The 19,781-nt window shown below is 45.9% G+C and overlaps 1 protein-coding gene across 6 annotated transcripts in view; it reads right to left on the bottom strand.

The window, feature by feature from the left end:
* Positions 1–5,521: 5,521 nt before the first annotated feature.
* LOC139445182 (coiled-coil domain-containing protein 66-like) overlaps positions 5,522–19,781 on the bottom strand; it is a 37,689-nt gene continuing 23,429 nt past the window's right edge. For 4 of the 6 annotated variants that reach the window (XM_071226304.1, XM_071226307.1, XM_071226309.1 and 1 more), the window contains 6 exons: positions 17,332–17,476; positions 14,996–15,064; positions 13,405–13,671; positions 7,858–8,846; positions 7,333–7,419; positions 5,522–6,659 (listed from right to left, as the gene is read on the bottom strand). In XM_071226304.1, coding sequence (XP_071082405.1) covers positions 6,597–6,659; positions 7,333–7,419; positions 7,858–8,846; positions 13,405–13,671; positions 14,996–15,064; positions 17,332–17,476 — 1,620 coding nt within the window. In that variant the 3' untranslated portion in view covers positions 5,522–6,596. The remainder of the gene's footprint in view (positions 6,660–7,332; positions 7,420–7,857; positions 8,847–13,404; positions 13,672–14,995; positions 15,065–17,331; positions 17,477–19,781) is intronic. The other 2 variants (XM_071226310.1, XM_071226308.1) reach the window with 2 other exon arrangements.

Genomic DNA, 19,781 nt, shown 5'->3' with positions numbered 1-19,781 from the left:
GATGGAATTAAAATTAAGAGGCGAGGGTAGCTGAAAAAGGTTTGCTCTTCTAGTAGGACAATGCCGCAGTACACAAATCAGCCATTGCCATGGTTACAATCCACGAGCTTGGCTTCGAACTCCTTCCGCACCCAACTTATTTTCTTGATCTGGCTCCGTCAGACGTCAAGTCTTTCTATGTGAGGCTGAGAACCCATCAATGAACCATCGTAGTTTGTGAACATGATAAAGAATCCCTCAGCATTTGCAAAATTATCAACGAACAAATACTATGCTTAATTTGACATTCATCTTTTACCAAGTCGATCAGTTGTGGCTGCGTCTCTTCGTGATTAATCTAGAGTAATGTCCGTTGTCTTTGCCAGTCCATTTTGACATTTGCTCTGAAATAATAGCATCCCTTATTGTTTTCCAGATCTTGACTCTGACCTTCACATACATCCGTTTACTTAACTGATTACATTGTTACTCATATCTCCGGGTTTAAGAAGTATCAAATGTTGTGTTCAAGATTTCAGCACTGGTGTCTCTAAAATGTGTTCACATAATTCCGATCCGATCTTAAAGATGGCTGTGACGACCGGCGTTGGATTCTGTAAAACAGTTTTACGGAAATACAAGCAAATTTTCGGAGAGACCCTTTAAATCTATGCATCCTGGCTCTCTCTCTTACTGCACGTGGATGTTCTACTTGCTTCTTGTTTGTATGTTTTTTACAACCGCACTCGGCAATATTCCAGCTATATGACGGCGGTCTGTAAATGGTCAAGTCTGGACCTGAAAATCCAGTGATTGACATCATGAGCATCGATCCACGCAATTGGGATACGATGACATGCATCAACCGAGCGCCCGGAATACCACTTGACAGGGCTCTGCGTCCGCAATACCACTAAATAGGGCTCGGCATCCAGAATACCACTGAACAGGGCTTGGCATCCTCAATACCACATGACTGGGCTTGGCATCCGGAATACCACTTAACAGGGCTTGGCATCCGGAATACCACTTAACAGGGCTTGGCATCCGGAATACCACTTAACAGGGGTCGGGATCCGGATCACCACTTAACGGGGCTCGGTATCCGGAATACCACTTAACAGGGCTTGGCATCCGGATCACCACTTAACAGGGCTTGGCATCCGGAATACCACTTAACAGGGCTCGGCGTCCGGAATACCACTTAACAGGACTCGGCATCCAGAATACCACATAACAAGGCTCGGCATCCGGAATACCACTTAACAGGGCTCGGCATCCGGAATACCACTTAACAGGGCTCGGCGTCCGGAATACCACTTAACAGGGCTCGGCGTCCTGAATACCACTTAACAGGACTCGGCATCCGGAATACCACATAACAAGGCTCGGCATCCGGAATACTACTTAACAGGGCTTGGCATCCGGAATACCACTTAACAAGGCTCGGCGTCTGGAATACCACGTAACAGGGCTTGGCTTCCGGAATACCACTTAACAGGGCTTGGCATCCGGAATACCACTTAACAGGGCTCGGCATCCGGAATACCACTTAACAGGGCTTGGCATCCGGAATACCACTTAAAAGGGCTTGGCATCCGGAATACCACTTAACAGGGCTTGGCATCCGGAATACCACTTAAAAGGGCTTGGCATCCGGAATACCACTTAACAGGGCTTGGCATCCGTAATACCACTTAACAGGGCTCGGCATCCGGAATACCACTTAACAGGGCTCGGCATCCGGAATACCACGTTACGAAAGAACGCCTAACCGCCAGACGAAACACCATCCCGGGGGCGGTGCGGTCGGGTAGCCTTGTGGTTAAAGCGTTCGCTTGTCACGCCGAAGACCCGGGTTCGATTCCCGACATGGGTACAATGTGTGAAGCCCATTTCTGGTGTCCCCCGCAGTGATATTGCTGGAATATTGCTTAAAGCAGCGTGAAACCACTCACTCACTCACTCCCTGAAGCGCGATGCTTTCGGGCAAAACCAGACGAACCGATTTGGTCAAAATGGACACATGGATTATCAGATTGATAACAAAGGCCATTGCGATTGTATTGACAGCTCACAGAATATCACTATAACAAGGTTGCAGGAGTTATCTCGCTTACTCCAGGAACAGGCAGGTTCAAACACAAATAACAAAAGTATACTTATTTTTTCACCATATTCGATTTTACTAAATACCAAAATAGTTTATTTAAAAGCAAAAAACAGGGATCATTGTACTGTTCATAAGCATGTGTTTATAAATGAATCTCTAACAAACAGTGATGACACCAGGTGTGACGTCACAATTAGAACACCATAAACACATCAATGACATATAAGTTGAGTTAAATATAACGTCACTTTAAAAATCATTCCAGTCATATCGCCGTGCAGGACATGAAGAATGGACTTCAAACATCGCATCCATTTTGGGAATCGATCAAACGCCTTAAAATCACAACGCGACACACCGCCCCAATGGTTGATACTAATATTTATATAAACAAATGTCCAATCAGTTTTGAAGCGTTGTATATTTCAGACAGGTGTTTGCCAGCATTGTCACGTGGTGTCATGGTTACAAGTTAAACCAATCGGGGCTCACTTCCGTTGCACGAGTTTTTCATGCGCGTTAATTCCAATCTCCATTTAAGGAAGCAGACGTGACAGGTCACATCATCTGCTTCAAGACGAAGAAAATTCCATAAAACCGAGCCAGACATGAGATAAGACACTTTTTGTTGATGTTTCTACATTTTACGCGTCATTATGAACGTTCTATTGGAAACATTTTGGCTTGTGATGTGCGGTATGAAGAAATGACACGCCTGTCCGAAAATCGACACATCGTAAAAATAATTGTAAAATGATTTAAATATATTGGCGTTTTGTAAATTGCCTTCGTGAAAATTTCAGTTATTTTACACACTGACTGTAACATATATATACATAACTTAATCTCAATATGTCCTTCTACAATGGTAGGTTATACCTAGACGACCAAGGTGCCTGGACATGGGTTACACATTGCAAATGTCCGTGTGGACACCATTCTGAGAAAGCCATGTTATGCTGGACTTCCCTGTGAAGAATGTGATCAGTAGATATAGGGGTGTATTTTGCTGGTCAGAATGTTCCGAGTAGTGGGGAAAGTATAACCTTCCGCATTCATGGTGAAGTGTAAGAATGAGTTGCGGGTGCTGTCCACACCCAATGATACCCCAGTTACCGTAGAAAGACAGTTGTAGTGTCAGCTGAGGTCGTCTAGAAGCCTGACCCCATATGTTCATATACCAGTAGATATTGAACAGCTCTTGGCAGGGGTATAGAAACGGATGGTATCTAGTAAACAGTCTCGGTTTGCCTGTTAACTCTATACACTAGACAGCGAAAATCCGTGAATTTAACTTATCGTTTCAAGTGATGTAATCCTGTAGTCCGGTAGAATGAGTGAGTATGGTTTTACGCCGCCTTTAGCATTATTCCAGCAATAATATCAAGGCGGGGGCAATCTCATTAAAATCAGATCTTAGTTCTCGCTATCGCGACAGCGAGAACTTAAATATGATTTTACTGAGATTGCGGCGGAGACAACAGAAATGGGCTTCACACATCGTTTCAAAGTGGGGAATCGAAACCGACGAGCGAAAGCTATAGGCTACCCCATCGCCCCTAGACCAGTAGAATTGTACATAGCGATCAAATATCGGTTATTAAACTTCGCCGAAATATGATTTCTAATCTCAAAACATCTTTTCTTACACCCGTCCAAATAATGATCCAACACAGCATTACTCCCAGCTATGGCGATCCTAGAAGTTGCTCACCCATCTGTTCTGATCCAATTAAATACACGGTTGCCATTAGGGGTGTGTACATAAAACCCACTAATGGGTAAAAAAATTAAGACGTACGAATTAAGCTTTTTTTTGTCCCATATTACATAAAATGACAAAATTCATGATACACATTTTCACGTTTCAAGTCTTTTTTCTGCTAAGTAAACAGCAGTCTTGAAACCTTCCAATTGTTTCGGTTAAATTATAGATAAAGGTTTGGGAAAGACAAATATGTGTGAAAAGTGTTTCTTGGCTCGATTCTGCTTTTCCCAAATGAATCAAACAAGAGAATGTTGCACATGTGGAATATTCAAAGCCGATTTAGTCTCGTTTCTTTCAACTAACAATACAAACTAGATTTGGTATCATAGATATTTAAATGTAAATATTTTAAATGAATATTTACATTTGAATGTATATTATACCAAATGTATTTTTAATTGTTAGTGGCTATACTTTCACACGTTAAAGGGCGTGTACCACAGTGTCACTCAACTCCGTTACATAACTAGAGCTTTCTCAAGTCTAGAAGTACATTTTTTGCAGAAGCAGATGCAAAGAGGAAATTAGATGAGGTGTAATGGAGTTTAACTTCGCGTCCAAGATTATTGCACTTAGACAGCGGGATCGGGTTCTAAAAATACTGTTATACTGAATACTGCTTTAAAAAATGTGATTTTCCGCTCAGATTTCACATCACGTGGTTACCAACTGATGGCAACAAGGCAGATGACACAAAGACATAAATTCAGTTTCAGAATGTTGTTTTGTTTCGAGCTTAGAATTTTATTAAAATCAATATTTCCGACCTAACGGTGTTTGGTAATAAGAATGAACAGTTTTCACCCATCTTGCTATAGAGTCTTTTGAGACCCTTTGATATGGTTTCTTCCTTGTTAGGAAAAGTGCAGTTTCTGTGCCTCGGAATTCTTCTGTCCCCTTCATGTACAGACTAAGAAGGTAAACAACACAAAGCTTCTTGTCAGGAAAACTGTCTAAAGTCAGTTCCTCTTGGTGATATCCCGGCCGAGATTGTTTTAGTAAATCTCCGAACCTGATCTTCACAGAAGTTTCTAACATATCAACATTTCTGCAATCAATCAAATGAAGTGCCTGAAGCCTTTGTCCTGACAGTAATAACAGAAGAGTTGACAGCTTCACTGAAAGGCATTTTAACGACACACTTTCATCAAATTCTCTCAGATAAGTGATCACTTGTCCCACATCCCAGGTGACGTTGTATCGAGGAAGAGCAGGTCCCACTTTAACACACCTTTCATGAATCTGCAATATCACAGCCTGTTTGTTTGTTGTTTAACGCTGCACTCTGCAATATTACAGCTATATGACGGCGGTCTGTAAATAATTGAGTCTGGACCAGACAATCCAGTGATTGACATCATGAGCATCGATCCATGCATTTGGGATACAATGACAAGCATTAACTAAGACAGTAAGCCTGACCACCCGATCCCGTTAGTCGCTTCTTACGACAAGCATTGGTTTGCTGAAGACCTATTGTAACCCTGATCTTCATGGGTAGAATGATATCATGAGCAACCTCCCAGGTCATTGGTAAAAGGACAATGCTTTGTTTCATGTCAACACTGCATTGTTAAATAGCTCATTTTCACCAGGAAAAGTCTTAGACACAGGCATTCAGAAACCATGGACAAACAACTTGATACTGACATTTTATTTGATATCAAACACATTCCATGATTGAGACAGATCTAACGTAAGTAGACATACCAATTAATATATCACAGCTGTGCTTGGTAAATACAGGCAATATAGGTACAGGGATACACAGTAAGTAACTGACCATTCCAAGCACCTGCAACTCAGGGCCCATGCATGAAACAAGGCAAGTGTGTCACCACGCCAGTGTATTGATGGGGACTAGCGGGGTTTTACAAATGATTTCTGAATGGATACCTTCATGATCAGGATTAGAAAAAAACGTTATATTTTCACTCGTCCACAAAAACGATCTTCTGCTGAGTAGCCATCTGTCTGAAGGTAAGCCTGGTGGCCCACAACGATTAAAACATGAAACTATTCAATGGCTGTTTAACATAAAGTATTCTGCTAACCCTTATTTATATTTCTTTTAAACTAAATTTTCATAACACAGGGCAGAGAATCTGAACATTCTGAAATTTCTATGTGTATAATAAAGGTGACAGTATCTGTTTTCACTCATATATTGATTTCACTTTCAAATCTGTCTATACCAAAACACCTAAACTTACTAAGTACCATGTTAAACATGTCCTGGGTCAGTTCAGTGATAACCAGATGTCAAGGTATCCCACACCACAATGCAATCGGTGCAATTTCACATCATGTGTTATGTGACAAAAATGGAAATGCCTAACCAATGTCACACTGCCACATTCAAAATGATTATAATCAAATTAAACTTGCCATTTTCATGAAATTAAGCACTTTAAACACAGAAGAGCACTTTAGGAGGGTAGTTAAACACAATGACGAACATCAATATTTCAAAGTGTATTTGTAAGAACAACTTTTTTGCTACTTAGTATTGGAAGTGTATATAAAAATATATAAGGATTCCACATATATGTAAACATTGACTTCATCTCACTCTAATCTGTACAATATACATGATATAATGACAATATTACTATATACAAATAAATTATATATTTATATTAATATCATAAACATGTTGAGGAGTTCCTCCCAGTTTGATACTTGTACCATCCACGATATGATGGTGTGACTAGATGCCTCCATCCCGCCTCCCCCTCACCGCTCCAGGTCACTCGGGGACATGCACGTCTCCACCTCCCGGCGTTTCTGCATCAGGCTCTGAAACACCGATTTCTGTGCATACAGACACTGGGAAAGAAATTATGCTCATCCTTTCCTTATTTTCAAACATCCCAAACTTTAATGTATTGGGGGGAAATATCTGACATTCAAAATGTCAAATATACAACAGTGTCTACTGATGGGATGAAGTGGGCGCCTATTGTGACATAGAACCAAACTCATTCACTAGATAAATCCCTGAAAAAGAACACAATGTTCCTCCAGTGATTAAGCGAGGATGGAAGCTTGCTGCTTCGAAACAGAATTCCAGTCATATCAATGTGTGTCAGCTTAATATGGTACTCAGACGTTTTTTAGAGTGAGCCTACTAGCTGGTGCTGCCAAACCTAGAAACATAATTAGGGTGAACGTGGTGAAGCGGGATTCAAACCCTGGATCATAGGTTTCTGGCGTGAAAAAGGGAGGCAACTCTGAACAGCGAAGCACAGAGGAAGCAATTCAAAGGCCAGTTACATGTCCTGTAAATAACTGAATCTGGGTCAGACAAACCAGAGGATGATAGCATGAGTAATGCCCCACATGATCACAGCACAGTGAGGCACAATCGCCCAAGTTCGAACAGAGTCTGATAACACAACCCCCCTATTTTAGCGGGACAACCTTGAGGTTCTGGGGACCAACTTCTCCCCTATGAAAGAGTGAGACTGACCTTCTTGAGAGTGGACAGTTGTTGCAGGATCATGTCCTGCCTGGCTGTTGGGTGACCTTTGACCAGGTCAGGATTCAGGATAGGATCCTGGGAGGAAGGAATCACATGTCATTGAGCAGCAAAGATTAAACGTTAGTGTTCCGATCATCATTTGAATATGAACCACTCAATGATTAAGCTGAAAATATTGCCTTCTTGATTTTCTAACAATGTTTATTGTGTTGTTTAATGTGACAGTAGTCATTAAATAATTGTGCCTGGAGCAGTCAATCCGATAACCGACATCATCAGCATTGATCTATGCAACTGGGACAGGATGACATGCATTGACTAAGTCAGCAATCCTGACCACCGATCCCTTTCTTCAATAGTTAGTTTGTTTCTGCCAAAACATAGAAATCAAAATCCTTTCATTTTGCAGTTCTTTCACTTTGGTCAAGGTATTCTACTAAAAAATAACAGTAACCATCCACATGAGTAACAATCGTATCCTAATCACAAACCTGCACCAGTCTCCATACTTACATTCTTGTCTGTCCTGTCGTGGAGATTCTCCAGCCGGTTGCCATAGCTACCTGGATTGTGGTTTTCCACGTACGCCTTCCGGCCCTTCTTTACCTTTGTGTTCTCCCGCGACAAGTGTATGGGCTCAACAGCTTTGGCCGGGTCAAGGATCTCAGTTGTCCGAGTAAAGGGTACGAAATCTCCCCCATCCACTGGTGCCTCGATAGGGTTTCGGTCATGATAGTGGCCCTGTTTGGACTTCCTGTCACTGGCCGGAGGGTTGTAGTTAGAGTAACTATGCTGGTCATTGTCATAACTGTTATCATAACCGTTGTCCAGACGGAGAACCAGGGCACCCCTCCCAACATCGCGCTTGTGTCTGAGGGCAGGGACAGGCGGGGAGAGTCCTGACACTTCGTTAGTCCTGAGGGTGGGGATGGGGGGTGAGGGTGAGCGTCTCCTCACAGGAGACTGTCCCCCTCTCATCCTCTCACGACTCCTGTTGGGGGAAAGACTATTGTTATCCCGTCGTCTCACATTTTGTCTATCGGGCGAAACAGACCTATAATTTGCTTCATACTCATTCCTAGGAGAATATCCGTCTTTATGTGGCGAAGGACCCCGCGATCTGTTACTGCCGACGTGGTCTGGAATAATGGGTTTGTTGAGTTCAACAAGGGCAAGTAACTCCTTTCCCCTCTTCGCCCTCCTCTCCTCACTCCTCTGTCGCTTTCTTTCGTAGAAAGGATCTCGCTCCGACTGCTTGACATTCCTGCGAAGCTTAGGGTTTTGGTAGTTCCATTTGGATTTCCCTCCTTGACGGCCGTTTGCAACTCTTTCCTTCTGCCTCCCACGTTTCAGTTCTGCTTTCACTTCCTTCTCAGCACTGACCACTCGCACTTTCTTTGTCCTTTCTGCTCGTCGCTCTATCATCATCTCCTCCTTAAACTCAATGCCTACTTCACTGATTTCACGCCTCCTCTCACCAATCTTCTCGCTCATATCCCCCTCTGAAATAATGACGAGTGTACAAGATTACTTTAATACATGTTCGCTATGAACAAAATCCATCTTAACAATGTTTACTATAGCACTGGTGAATTGAAAACAAATTCAGAATTTGTCATAAACACAAGCAGGATTGTCAGATGAAAACATTTTTTTTATTTTAGACATGTTCTTAAACAAGTTAAAATCAATGCAAATTAAGTAGTTCTTTGATTTAGCACAGGATCATATGTAATTTACAAAAATTCATACAAACAATATTAGTCATACTGCAGTGCATATTGAAGTCAAAGTTTACAAAGCGAAGTTATAATACTACGGGTCCTCACAGATCCCTCGCAGCAATGGTATTAGATAGTTTCACAGCATTTCATTGTGATAACAATGGTTAATGAAGTGGAGGTTAGACAACAATGGCAACACTATTTCATACTTTTTGGTTTACAGCTTCATCCGACTGGAGCCAAAACAAAATTACCGGTAAATAAATAAAAACAGTGGAAATTTATTTCCATGGCTCAGAAAAATAAAAACATTCAAATTCCCCAAACATACAAATGTAACTGTTAACATGTTGAATAACTGACCAAATGCACTGCATGTATTCTGGCCACTGGAAGCAAATCATAAAGAGAATAAATCTTTCCCTGACTCGAGTTGTTTTAGACACTGACAGTGGTCATGGGGTCCTAGGATTACCTACACAGTATCAGGACCACCGTACGCATCAACTTTCAAACCTCCCACCTACACTAACTTTCAAACATGTTTACAGTTTGCAGTAACCACTGACAATGATTGAAGGCAATATTGGCCGGTACATCTCCGTGTATGCAATTAAGGGGGGGGGGGGGGGTCATGGGATCCTTAGCTCCTCTCCTGTAGAACATCAATCTCAATCTTAGGACAAGAACAAGAGCATCTGACTTTCATGCGTAACTTCAAACACTTCAAATATAAATGGTACACGACATGTACACATCACTGGAAAACTATCAAATTGTGTGCACTTCGCAGTTTCGCATATATTTTCCCCACTAAACCAACTGTCACAAAGAACCCTCTGCCAAATTTAAAAAGAAAATGAGCAACACAAATTTATGCTTTAAACCAATCCAAGCTCATGTAAACCATGAAACACAAAAGTGTGGCCTTTGCATCCCTTCACTCCAGAGTATCCATACAATATGGACAGACTAGAACGTGAGTATGGTATATGTCACTCATTGTACTTGTACATGGTTATACTGTGGGTATAGCAGTATAGCTACGTCTAGAGATACATGTCACTACAAACTCGGCTATCACTACACCATACATACCTGGCCTTGGTGACAAAACTAGGATCTCTCTTCAACTAAACCTACCACATGTTCTATACGTACAGTAAGACAGATCTATAGGTACAACTGGCAGCAGTTATTGCACTAGGGAACATGAGGGCATTCACCTACACAGCAGGAGAGTGAGAGAGTCTGGTTTAACAGCACTTCAGTTGTATCAGCATTATAGGAGGAAAGCTTGAATTGATGAGAGTCTTAGACGTTTACCACTTAGGTGAAACCCATGATCACAGTTATTGAGCCAACTGGAAAAAAATCTTGATCAGAGTGATTCAAACCCACGACCATAGAATTAATTCTTATTACGCCTTAGACAACTGGGCCACTCGTGCCTCCTCACTGACTATACAAGAACGGTGTGTGTATGTTATGGTAAACTGTAGAAGATGGCCTAAATACATTAGTAAGTTGACACAGTGCTGGATGTAATGATGGAGGTTGTTAATGCACTAGGCTGCTATGGTTAGGAGGGTAATTGTCGATTCCCAGTCTCGCAACACTTCATCATGGTTTCTCTGCTCCTGGACAATACATCTTCCAACAGCAAGTTTCAAACAAAGGAAGCATAAAGCACTGTACAAAGAACCTTATCAATGGGAGATCAATCGTCCAGAACTGAAACTGAGGATGCATGCCCAGACTGGAGGAATCCGACATAGCAGCTGTGATATATGGTCTCAGTTTGCAATGGCAGATAAAAACAGATATATGCTCATGTGGCAAAATCAGGAAATCAATTCCTGTCTACTTCAGTGATTATTTTCTCTCAATATTTTCTTTAACCCAGAGAAATTTATTATTCATTTTATAGATGCACTTACCATAAAATATGAACACAGTATATCTTTCTTAAAGCTGTTTTAATTGCCTGACATGGGATTGTTCAAAACCAACCCTCACAACAGTCTTTTGCCTCTAGTTTCTTGGCATATAGACCAAAACATGTAAAACAAACAACCAAATTGGTCTGATCTCAACCATTTTTGACTTCATAATTGCGAAACCAAATGACAAAAAGGTTGCCACTCAAGATTATAACTGTTTCATGCCTACATAGGGTATCTGCTTTTGGAACATCCTTCTCCACCTATTTGTCTACACTCATCAACACTACCATTCCTTCTGTCATGGACACAAAATCCAACTCGGTAGCCTACATCTTTGCCATAATTAATTCAGGATTCAATTCTCATTGTATCACCATACTGTCGCATCAGTTTTCTATGTAAGCCCAACCTATACATGTAATGCCGATTCCCTCTACCAGATACCGCATGTATGCCATCTGCCTGTTGCACTGTAATCCCGATTTCCTCTACCAGATACTGTATGTATGCTGTCTGTCTGTCACACTGTAAACCAGGTCCCCTCTACCAGATACCGTATGTATGCCGTCTGCCTGTCACACTGTAAACCAGGTCCCCTCTACCAGATACCGCATGTATGCCATCTACCTGTCACATGGTAATTCAGGTCCCCTCTACCAGATACAGTATGTATGCCGTCTGCCTGTCACATGGTAATTCAGGTCCCCTCTACCAGATACCGTATGTATGCCATCTGCCTGTCACACTGTAATCCAGGTCCCCTCTACCAGATACCGTATGTATGCCGTATGTATGCCGTCTGCCTGTCACACTGTAAACCAGGTCCCCTCTACCAGATACCGTATGTATGCCGTCTGCCTGTCACACTGTAAACCAGGTCCCCTCTACCAGATACAGTATGTATGCCATCTACCTGTCACACTGTAATCCCGATTTCCTCTACCAGATACCGCAGGTATGCCATCTGCCTGTCACATGGTAATCCCGATTTCTTCTACCAGATACATGCTGTCTGCCTGTCACACTGTAATTCTGGTCCCCTCTACCAGATACAGTATGTATGCCGTCTGCCTGTCACATGGTAATTCAGGTCCCCTCTACCAGATACCGTATGTATGCCGTCTGCCTGTCACACTGTAATCCAGGTTCCCTCTACCAGATACCGTATGTATGCCGTATGTATGCCGTCTGCCTGTCACACTGTAAACCAGGTCCCCTCTACCAGATACAGTATGTATGCCGTATGTATGCTGTCTGCCTGTCACACTGTAATTCTGGTCCCCTCTACCAGATACAGTATGTATGCCGTCTGCCTGTCACACTGTAAACCAGGTCCCCTCTACCAGATACAGTATGTATGCCATCTGCCTGTCACATGGTAATTCAGGTCCCCTCTACCAGATACATGCCGTCTGCCTGTCACACTGTAATCCAGGTCCCCTCTACCAGATACAGTATGTATGCCGTCTGCCTGTCACACTGTAAACCAGGTCCCCTCTACCAGATACAGTATGTATGCCATCTGCCTGTCACAGGGTAATCCAGGTCCCCTCTACCAGATACAGTATGTATGCCATCTGCCTGTCACAGGGTAATCCAGGTCCCCTCTACCAGATACAGTATGTATGCCATCTGCCTGTCACAGGGTAATCCAGGTCCCCTCTACCAGATACAGTATGTATGCCGTCTTCCTGTCCCACTGTTATCCTGATCCCCTCTACCAGATACCGTATGTATGCTGTCTGCCTGTCACACTGTAATCCAGGTCCCCTCTACCAGATACCGTATGTATGCCGTCTACTTGTCCCACTGTAATCCGGATTCCCTCTACCAGATACAGTATGTATGCCGTCTGCCTGTCACAGGGTAATCCAGGTCCCCTCTACCAGATACCGTATGTATGCCGTCTACTTGTCCCACTGTAATCCCGATTCCCTCTACCAGATACCGTATGTATGCCGTCTGTCTGTCACAGGGTAATCCAGGTCCCCTCTACCAGATACCGTATGTATGCCGTCTACTTGTCCCACTGTAATCCCGATCCCCTCTACCAGATACCGTATGTATGCCGTCTGCCTGACACAGGGTAATCCAGGTCCCCTCTACCAGATACAGTATGTATGCCATCTACTTGTCCCACTGTAATCCAGGTCCCCTATACCAGATACAGTATGTATGCCATCTACTTGTCCCACTGTAATCCAGGTCCCCTCTACCAGATACCGTATGTATGCTGTCTGCCCGTCACACTATAATCCAGGTCCCCTCTACCAGATACCGTATGTATGCTGTCTGCCCGTCACACTGCGTGGAGATATACAACCTGATCAGCAACTACAGGCACTGCAAGCACCAGCCTCTACACGGGTCTCCCTACATCACCAGCTTACCAATAGTCTGTGTCCCGAACTCTCGCCTAGGGGAGGTGGGATCAGGGCGCGGGGGTTGACTGGGTTGCCGGTACCTACTTGGAGTAAGGACTCTGTTCTCCATGTATGGGTCGTGACTCCCCACAACAGGGTGGGGCAAGTCCACGGTTCGAGATGAGATTTCAGGAAGGCCATACTTTATGTTGCTTGAGTCATGGCTTTGTCTTGAAGTGAGGTTTAGACTGGGCACATGCACTGGCTCCCCCTGGTGGACATGAGGGGTCATGGCTGCAAGAGAAGATAACTCAGTGTGTTAAATGTGTTGGAGTGCACTCCCTTTATCATGTAGGGAGCAAAAGAAAGGTTTGAGACAACTTTTCATGTTTTGAAATTCATGTTTTCAAACTGATCACAGAGACTTTTGCACAGCTACATTACAAGTTAACATTGAAAGCTCTTGAAGTTTCATACTGGCATTCAATTTGCACAATCTCATCTGATTTATGCTCATCATTTACTGATAGAGGGCAATGTTGAAATTTGAACTGTTGCACAGTACCAAAACCCTATTGCATGCATCTACTGGCATATCTCGCAGTACTACGTGTGGCTTCCATTTGCCATTTCAACTCAGTATTAAACATGCATTGCTCAATCAACATGCGAAACATTGTGGAAGTTGGTTTAGAAAATGGGGACAAGCTTCTTGCCCGTGCAGGAACACTCACAACAGCAAACAGGTGCATAGAAAAGTCAACCATTTCTCTCCACAAACTCAGAAATAGTGATTGATGTGCACGACTAACTCCTAACAAGACTGAAACACATGGCTGTCCACAGGCTCTTTTCCTCTGTGGAAGTCTTGGCAGCATGATCCAACATACATAATACTGGTCATAAGAAATGACAAATATTCGCATGTGGTGGTGGTCCTTTCCTACTTAGACTGTGTGGATCATTATAATTCATGATTGAGACTCAATAATTTACACGCCAATGCCTAGATTTTTGAAACAATCGTGGCTCTATAATAATCGTAAAGTTATTGTAAGGAAATCGTAGGCTATCTACTAGGCTAGCCTATTTTCAAAACTATCATAGCCCAAAGATATGGTACGACTGCCGTAAATGTAACATTTAAGATAGTATTGAAAATGTATCTCATCTTAAACTTAAGATATCTATCTTTAAAAGTAAGTTGTTGAGATTTATCTAGACCCAATGTGATTGTCACATGTTGCTAGATATCTGTCCACACCAAAATATCTGATCGAGGCCATCAGGCCAAGATAGGATATTGGCTGAGTACTGAGTACAGTATTAGGGCATTAGCTGTGATATTTCTGACAGCCATTATATGCATCCTGTCAGTTGCATGCCTTAGTGAGTCCAAACCTCTTCTTACAATTCACTTTACTTCGGACAGATACACGGAAGTGCAAAATTCACCAGATTACAAAAAGTTGACTGTCTGAATGCCAACAACGTGCATGTCTCCCTCCGGTCCTGGACAAAACACATGCCTGATTAACTGGAGTCTCAAATATGCAAGTGCGCATGACTGACTGAATGTCAACAACGTGCATGTTTTGCAAGACCTGGGTGCAGATACCTGGAAGTGAGCGTGCGCTGACCACAGGGTCACTGAGGTCAGACAACACAGACTGTCTGGCGTCCGGCTCTACAACAACATAGTGGCAGGTGTAAACACAACTGATGTAGTGAACGTAAACAGAGTTTGTAAACCAGCAGAAACAAGGATAATCATAATGAAAATATAAGGAACAAAATGTGTATCACTGAAAAATTGTACAAAAACTAAAGCAGACACTGCTTTTGAGTGTTGTCAGGTCCATCATATAATTGGAAAGAATAACAAAATTTGTTTGCCTTATTTAAATTCAGAAATAGTGCCAAAGTTCAGCTCCTTAATTTTCAGGGAATTTCAGTGCCCCCCTAACATCCCACCCTGCAGGTGCCCCCTCACCATCAAGATGAGCCTGGAGATGGCTGACATCATGCCCCCCTAACATCCCATCCTGCAGGTGACCCCTCACCATCATGATGAGCCTGGAGATGGCTGATGTTGTGTCCCCCTAACATTCCACCCTGCAGGTGTCCCCTTACCATCAAGATGAGCCTGGAGATGGCTGACATCATGCCCCTCTAACATCCCACCCTGCAGGTGCCCCCTCACCATCAAGATGAGCCTGGAGATTGCTGATGTTGTGTCCCCCTAACATCCCACCCTGCAGGTGTCCCCTTACCATCAAGATGAGCCTGGAGATGGCTGACATCATGCCCCTCTAACATCCCACCCTGCAGGTGCCCCCTCACCATCAAGATGAGCCTGGAGATTGCTGATGTTGTGTCCCCCTAACATCCCACCCTGCAGGTGCCCCCTCACCATCAAGATGAGCCTGGAGATGGCTGATGTCGTGCCCCCCTAACATCCCACCCTGCAGGTGCCCCCTCACCATCAAGATGAGCCTGGAGATGGCTGATGTTGTGTCCCCCTATCATCCCACCCTGCAGGTGCCCCCTCACCATCAAGATGAGCCTGGAGATGGCTGATGTTGTGTCCCCCTAACATCCCACCCTGCAGGTGCCCCCTGACCATTAAGATGAGCCTGGAGATGGCTGATGTTGTGTCCCCCTAACATCCCACCCTGCAGGTGACCCCTCACCATCAAGATGAGCCTGGAGATGGCTGATGTTGTGTCCCCCTAACATCCCACCCTGCAGGTGACCCCTCACCATCAAGATGAGCCTGGAGATGGCTGATGTCGTGCCCCCCTAACATCCCACCCTGCAGGTCCCCCCTCACCATCAAGATGAGCCTGGAGATGGCTGATGTTGTGTCCCCCTATCATCCCACCCTGCAGGTGCCCCCTCACCATCAAGATGAGCCTGGAGATGGCTGATGTTGTGTCCCCCTAACATCCCACCCTGCAGGTGCCCCCTGACCATTAAGATGAGCCTGGAGATGGCTGATGTTGTGTCCCCCTAACATCCCACCCTGCAGGTGACCCCTCACCATCAAGATGAGCCTGGAGATGGCTGATGTTGTGTCCCCCTAACATCCCACCCTGCAGGTGCCCCCTCACCATCAAGATGAGCCTGGAGATGGCTGACATCATGCCCCCCTAACATCCCACCCTGCAGGTGACCCCTCACCATCAAGATGAGCCTGGAGATGGCTGATGTTGTGTCCCCCTAACATCCCACCCTGCAGGTGACCCCTCACCATCAAGATGAGCCTGGAGATGGCTGATGTCGTGCCCCCCTAACATCCCACCCTGCAGGTCCCCCCTCACCATCAAGATGAGCCTGGAGATGGCTGATGTTGTGTCCCCCTATCATCCCACCCTGCAGGTGCCCCCTCACCATCAAGATGAGCCTGGAGATGGCTGATGTTGTGTCCCCCTAACATCCCACCCTGCAGGTGCCCCCTGACCATTAAGATGAGCCTGGAGATGGCTGATGTTGTGTCCCCCTAACATCCCACCCTGCAGGTGACCCCTCACCATCAAGATGAGCCTGGAGATGGCTGATGTTGTGTCCCCCTAACATCCCACCCTGCAGGTGCCCCCTCACCATCAAGATGAGCCTGGAGATGGCTGACATCATGCCCCCCTAACATCCCACCCTGCAGGTGCCCCCTCACCATCAGGATGAGCCTGGAGATGGCTGATGTTGTGTCCCCCTAACATCCCATCCTGCAGGTGTCCCCTCACCATCAAGATGAGCCTGGAGATGGCTGATGTTGTGCCCCCCTAACATCCCATCCTGCAGGTGACCCCTCACCATCAAGATGAGCCTGGGGATGGCTGATGTTGTGTCCCCCTAACATCCCACCCTGCAGGTGCCCCCTCACCATCAAGATGAGCCTGGAGATGGCTGATGTCGTGCCCCCCCTAACATCACGCCCTGCAGGTGCCCCCTCACCATCAAGATGAGCCTGGAGATGGCTGACATCATGCCCCCCTTGACGCAAGTGCTCCATCTTCTTAATGAGCTTCTCCTGCTGAGCCTTCTCCTGAGCCTCGTCCATCGCCATCTTCAGCTCATTGATGCGCCGCTGTCGGGCCTCCTGAAACACACACAACACCATGAGGTCCTGACAGACCATTTCTTACTACTTGCACGGATGACAACTTCGTACTTTACAGATCAGTCTGCATCAGATTTGACAAAAAAGATTTGAAAAATATAATTCCAAAAATTAGAGCCATGAAACTGTAGCTCACCTGAATTTGTAATTAACAGTCTAAATAACAAAGACAGCAACCGAACAAAAGAAGTTGTCAGCACTGATTTTCAAATATGTGCTGTAAAATGCAGAGAAATAACACTTAAATTGTACTTCACACCTCATTCTGCCCTTTTGATACAAAAATTTATCACGACAACCATCCTCACTATTCCTATACTCCCCCTCCTCCCTCCTCCTGCCCTACTGATACTAAGAGCCCTTGTCTCATTCTCCCCCTGTCCTCCCTTGTCCCACACTCCCCTGTCCCATATTCCCCGTCCTCCCTTGTCTCATACCCCCCTCTCCTCCCTTGTCCCATATTCCCCCTGTCTTTCCTTGTCTCATAACCCCCTGTCCACCCTTGTCCCATACTCCCCCTGTCTTCCCTTGTCCCATACTCCCCCTGTCTTCCCTTGTCCCATACTCCCCCTGTCCTCCCTTGTCCCATATTCCCCCTGTCCTCCCTTGTCTCATACCCCCCCCTCCTCCCTTGTCCCATATTCCCCCTGTCTTTCCTTGTCTCATAACCCCCTGTCCACCCTTGTCCCATACTCCCCCTGTCCACCCTTGTCCCATACTCCCCCTGTCCTCCCTTGTACCATACTCCCCCTGTCCTCCCTTGTCCCATACTCCCCCTGTCCTCCCTTGTCTCATAACCCCCTGTCCTCCCTTGTCCCATACTCCCCCTGTCCTCCCTTGTCCCATACTCCCCCTGTCCTCCCTTGTCCCATACTCCCCCTGTCCTCCCTTGTCCCATACTCCCCTGTCCACCCTTGTCCCATACTCCCCCTGTCCTCCCTTGTCCCATACTCCCCCTGTCCACCCTTGTCCCATACTCCCCCTGTCCTCCCTTGTCCCATACTCCCCCTGTCCACCCTTGTCCCATACTCCCCCTGTCCTCCCTTGTCCCATACTCCCCCTGTCCCCCCTTGTCCCATACTCCCCCTGTCCTCCCTTGTCCCATACTCCCCCTGTCTTCCCTTGTCCCATACTCCCCCTGTCCTCCCTTGTCCCATACTCCCCCTGTCCTCCCTTGTCCCATACTCCCCCTGTCCCCCCTTGTCCCATACTCCCCCTGTCCTCCCTTGTCTCACACTCCTGTCCTCCCTTGTCCCATACTCCCCCTGTCCACCCTTGTCCCATACTCCCCCTGTCCTCCCTTGTCTCATACTCCCCCTGCCACCCCTTGTCCCATACTCCCCCTGTCCTCCCTTGTCTCACACTCCTGTCCTCCCTTGTCCCATACTCCCCCTGTCCTCCCTTGTCCCATACTCCCCCTGTCCCCCCTTGTCCCATACTCCCCCTGTCCTCCCTTGTCTCACACTCCTGTCCTCCCTTGTCCCATACTCCCCCTGTCCTCCCTTGTCCCATACTCCCCCTGTCTTCCCTTGTCCCATACTCCCCCTGTCTTCCCTTGTCCCATACTCCCCCTGTCTTCCCTTGTCCCATACTCCCCCTGTCCTACCTTGTCTCATAACCCCCTGTCCTCCCTTGTCCCATACTCCCCCTGTCCTCCCTTGTCCCATACTCCCCCTGTCCTCCCTTGTCCCATACTCCCCGTCCTCCCTTGTCTCACACTCCCCCTGTCCTCCCTTGTCTCACACTCCCCCTGTCCACCCTTGTCCCATACTCCCCCTGTCTTCCCTTGTCCCATACTCCCCCTGTCCTCCCTTGTCCCATACTCCCCCTGCCACCCCTTGTCCCATACTCCCCCTGTCCTCCCTTGTCCCATACTCCCCCTGTCCTCCCTTGTCTCATACTCCCCTGTCCTCCCTTGTCCCATACTCCCCCTGTCCTCCCTTGTCTCATACTACCCTGTCCTCCCTTGTCCCATACTCCCCCTGTCCTCCCTTGTCCCATACTCCCCCTGTCCTCCCTTGTCCCATACTCCCCCTGTCCTCCCTTGTCTCATACTACCCTGTCCTCCCTTGTCCCATACTCCCCCTGTCCTCCCTTGTCCCATACTCCCCCTGTCCACCCTTGTCCCATACTCCCCCTGTCTTCCCTTGTCCCATACTCCCCCTGTCCTCCCTTGTCCCATACTCCCCCTGTCCTCCCTTGTCCCATACTCCCCCTGTCCTCCCTTGTCTCATACTCCCCTGTCCTCCCTTGTCCCATACTCCCCCTGTCCTCCCTTGTCTCA

This window comes from Haliotis cracherodii, unplaced genomic scaffold (genome assembly GCF_022045235.1).
Source record: "Haliotis cracherodii isolate W230 unplaced genomic scaffold, xgHalCrac1.p SCAF_6, whole genome shotgun sequence".
NCBI classification, from domain to species: domain Eukaryota; kingdom Metazoa; phylum Mollusca; class Gastropoda; order Lepetellida; family Haliotidae; genus Haliotis; species Haliotis cracherodii.
Note: the sequence above shows the minus strand (reverse complement) of the source record. Positions and strands in the feature narration are given on the sequence as shown.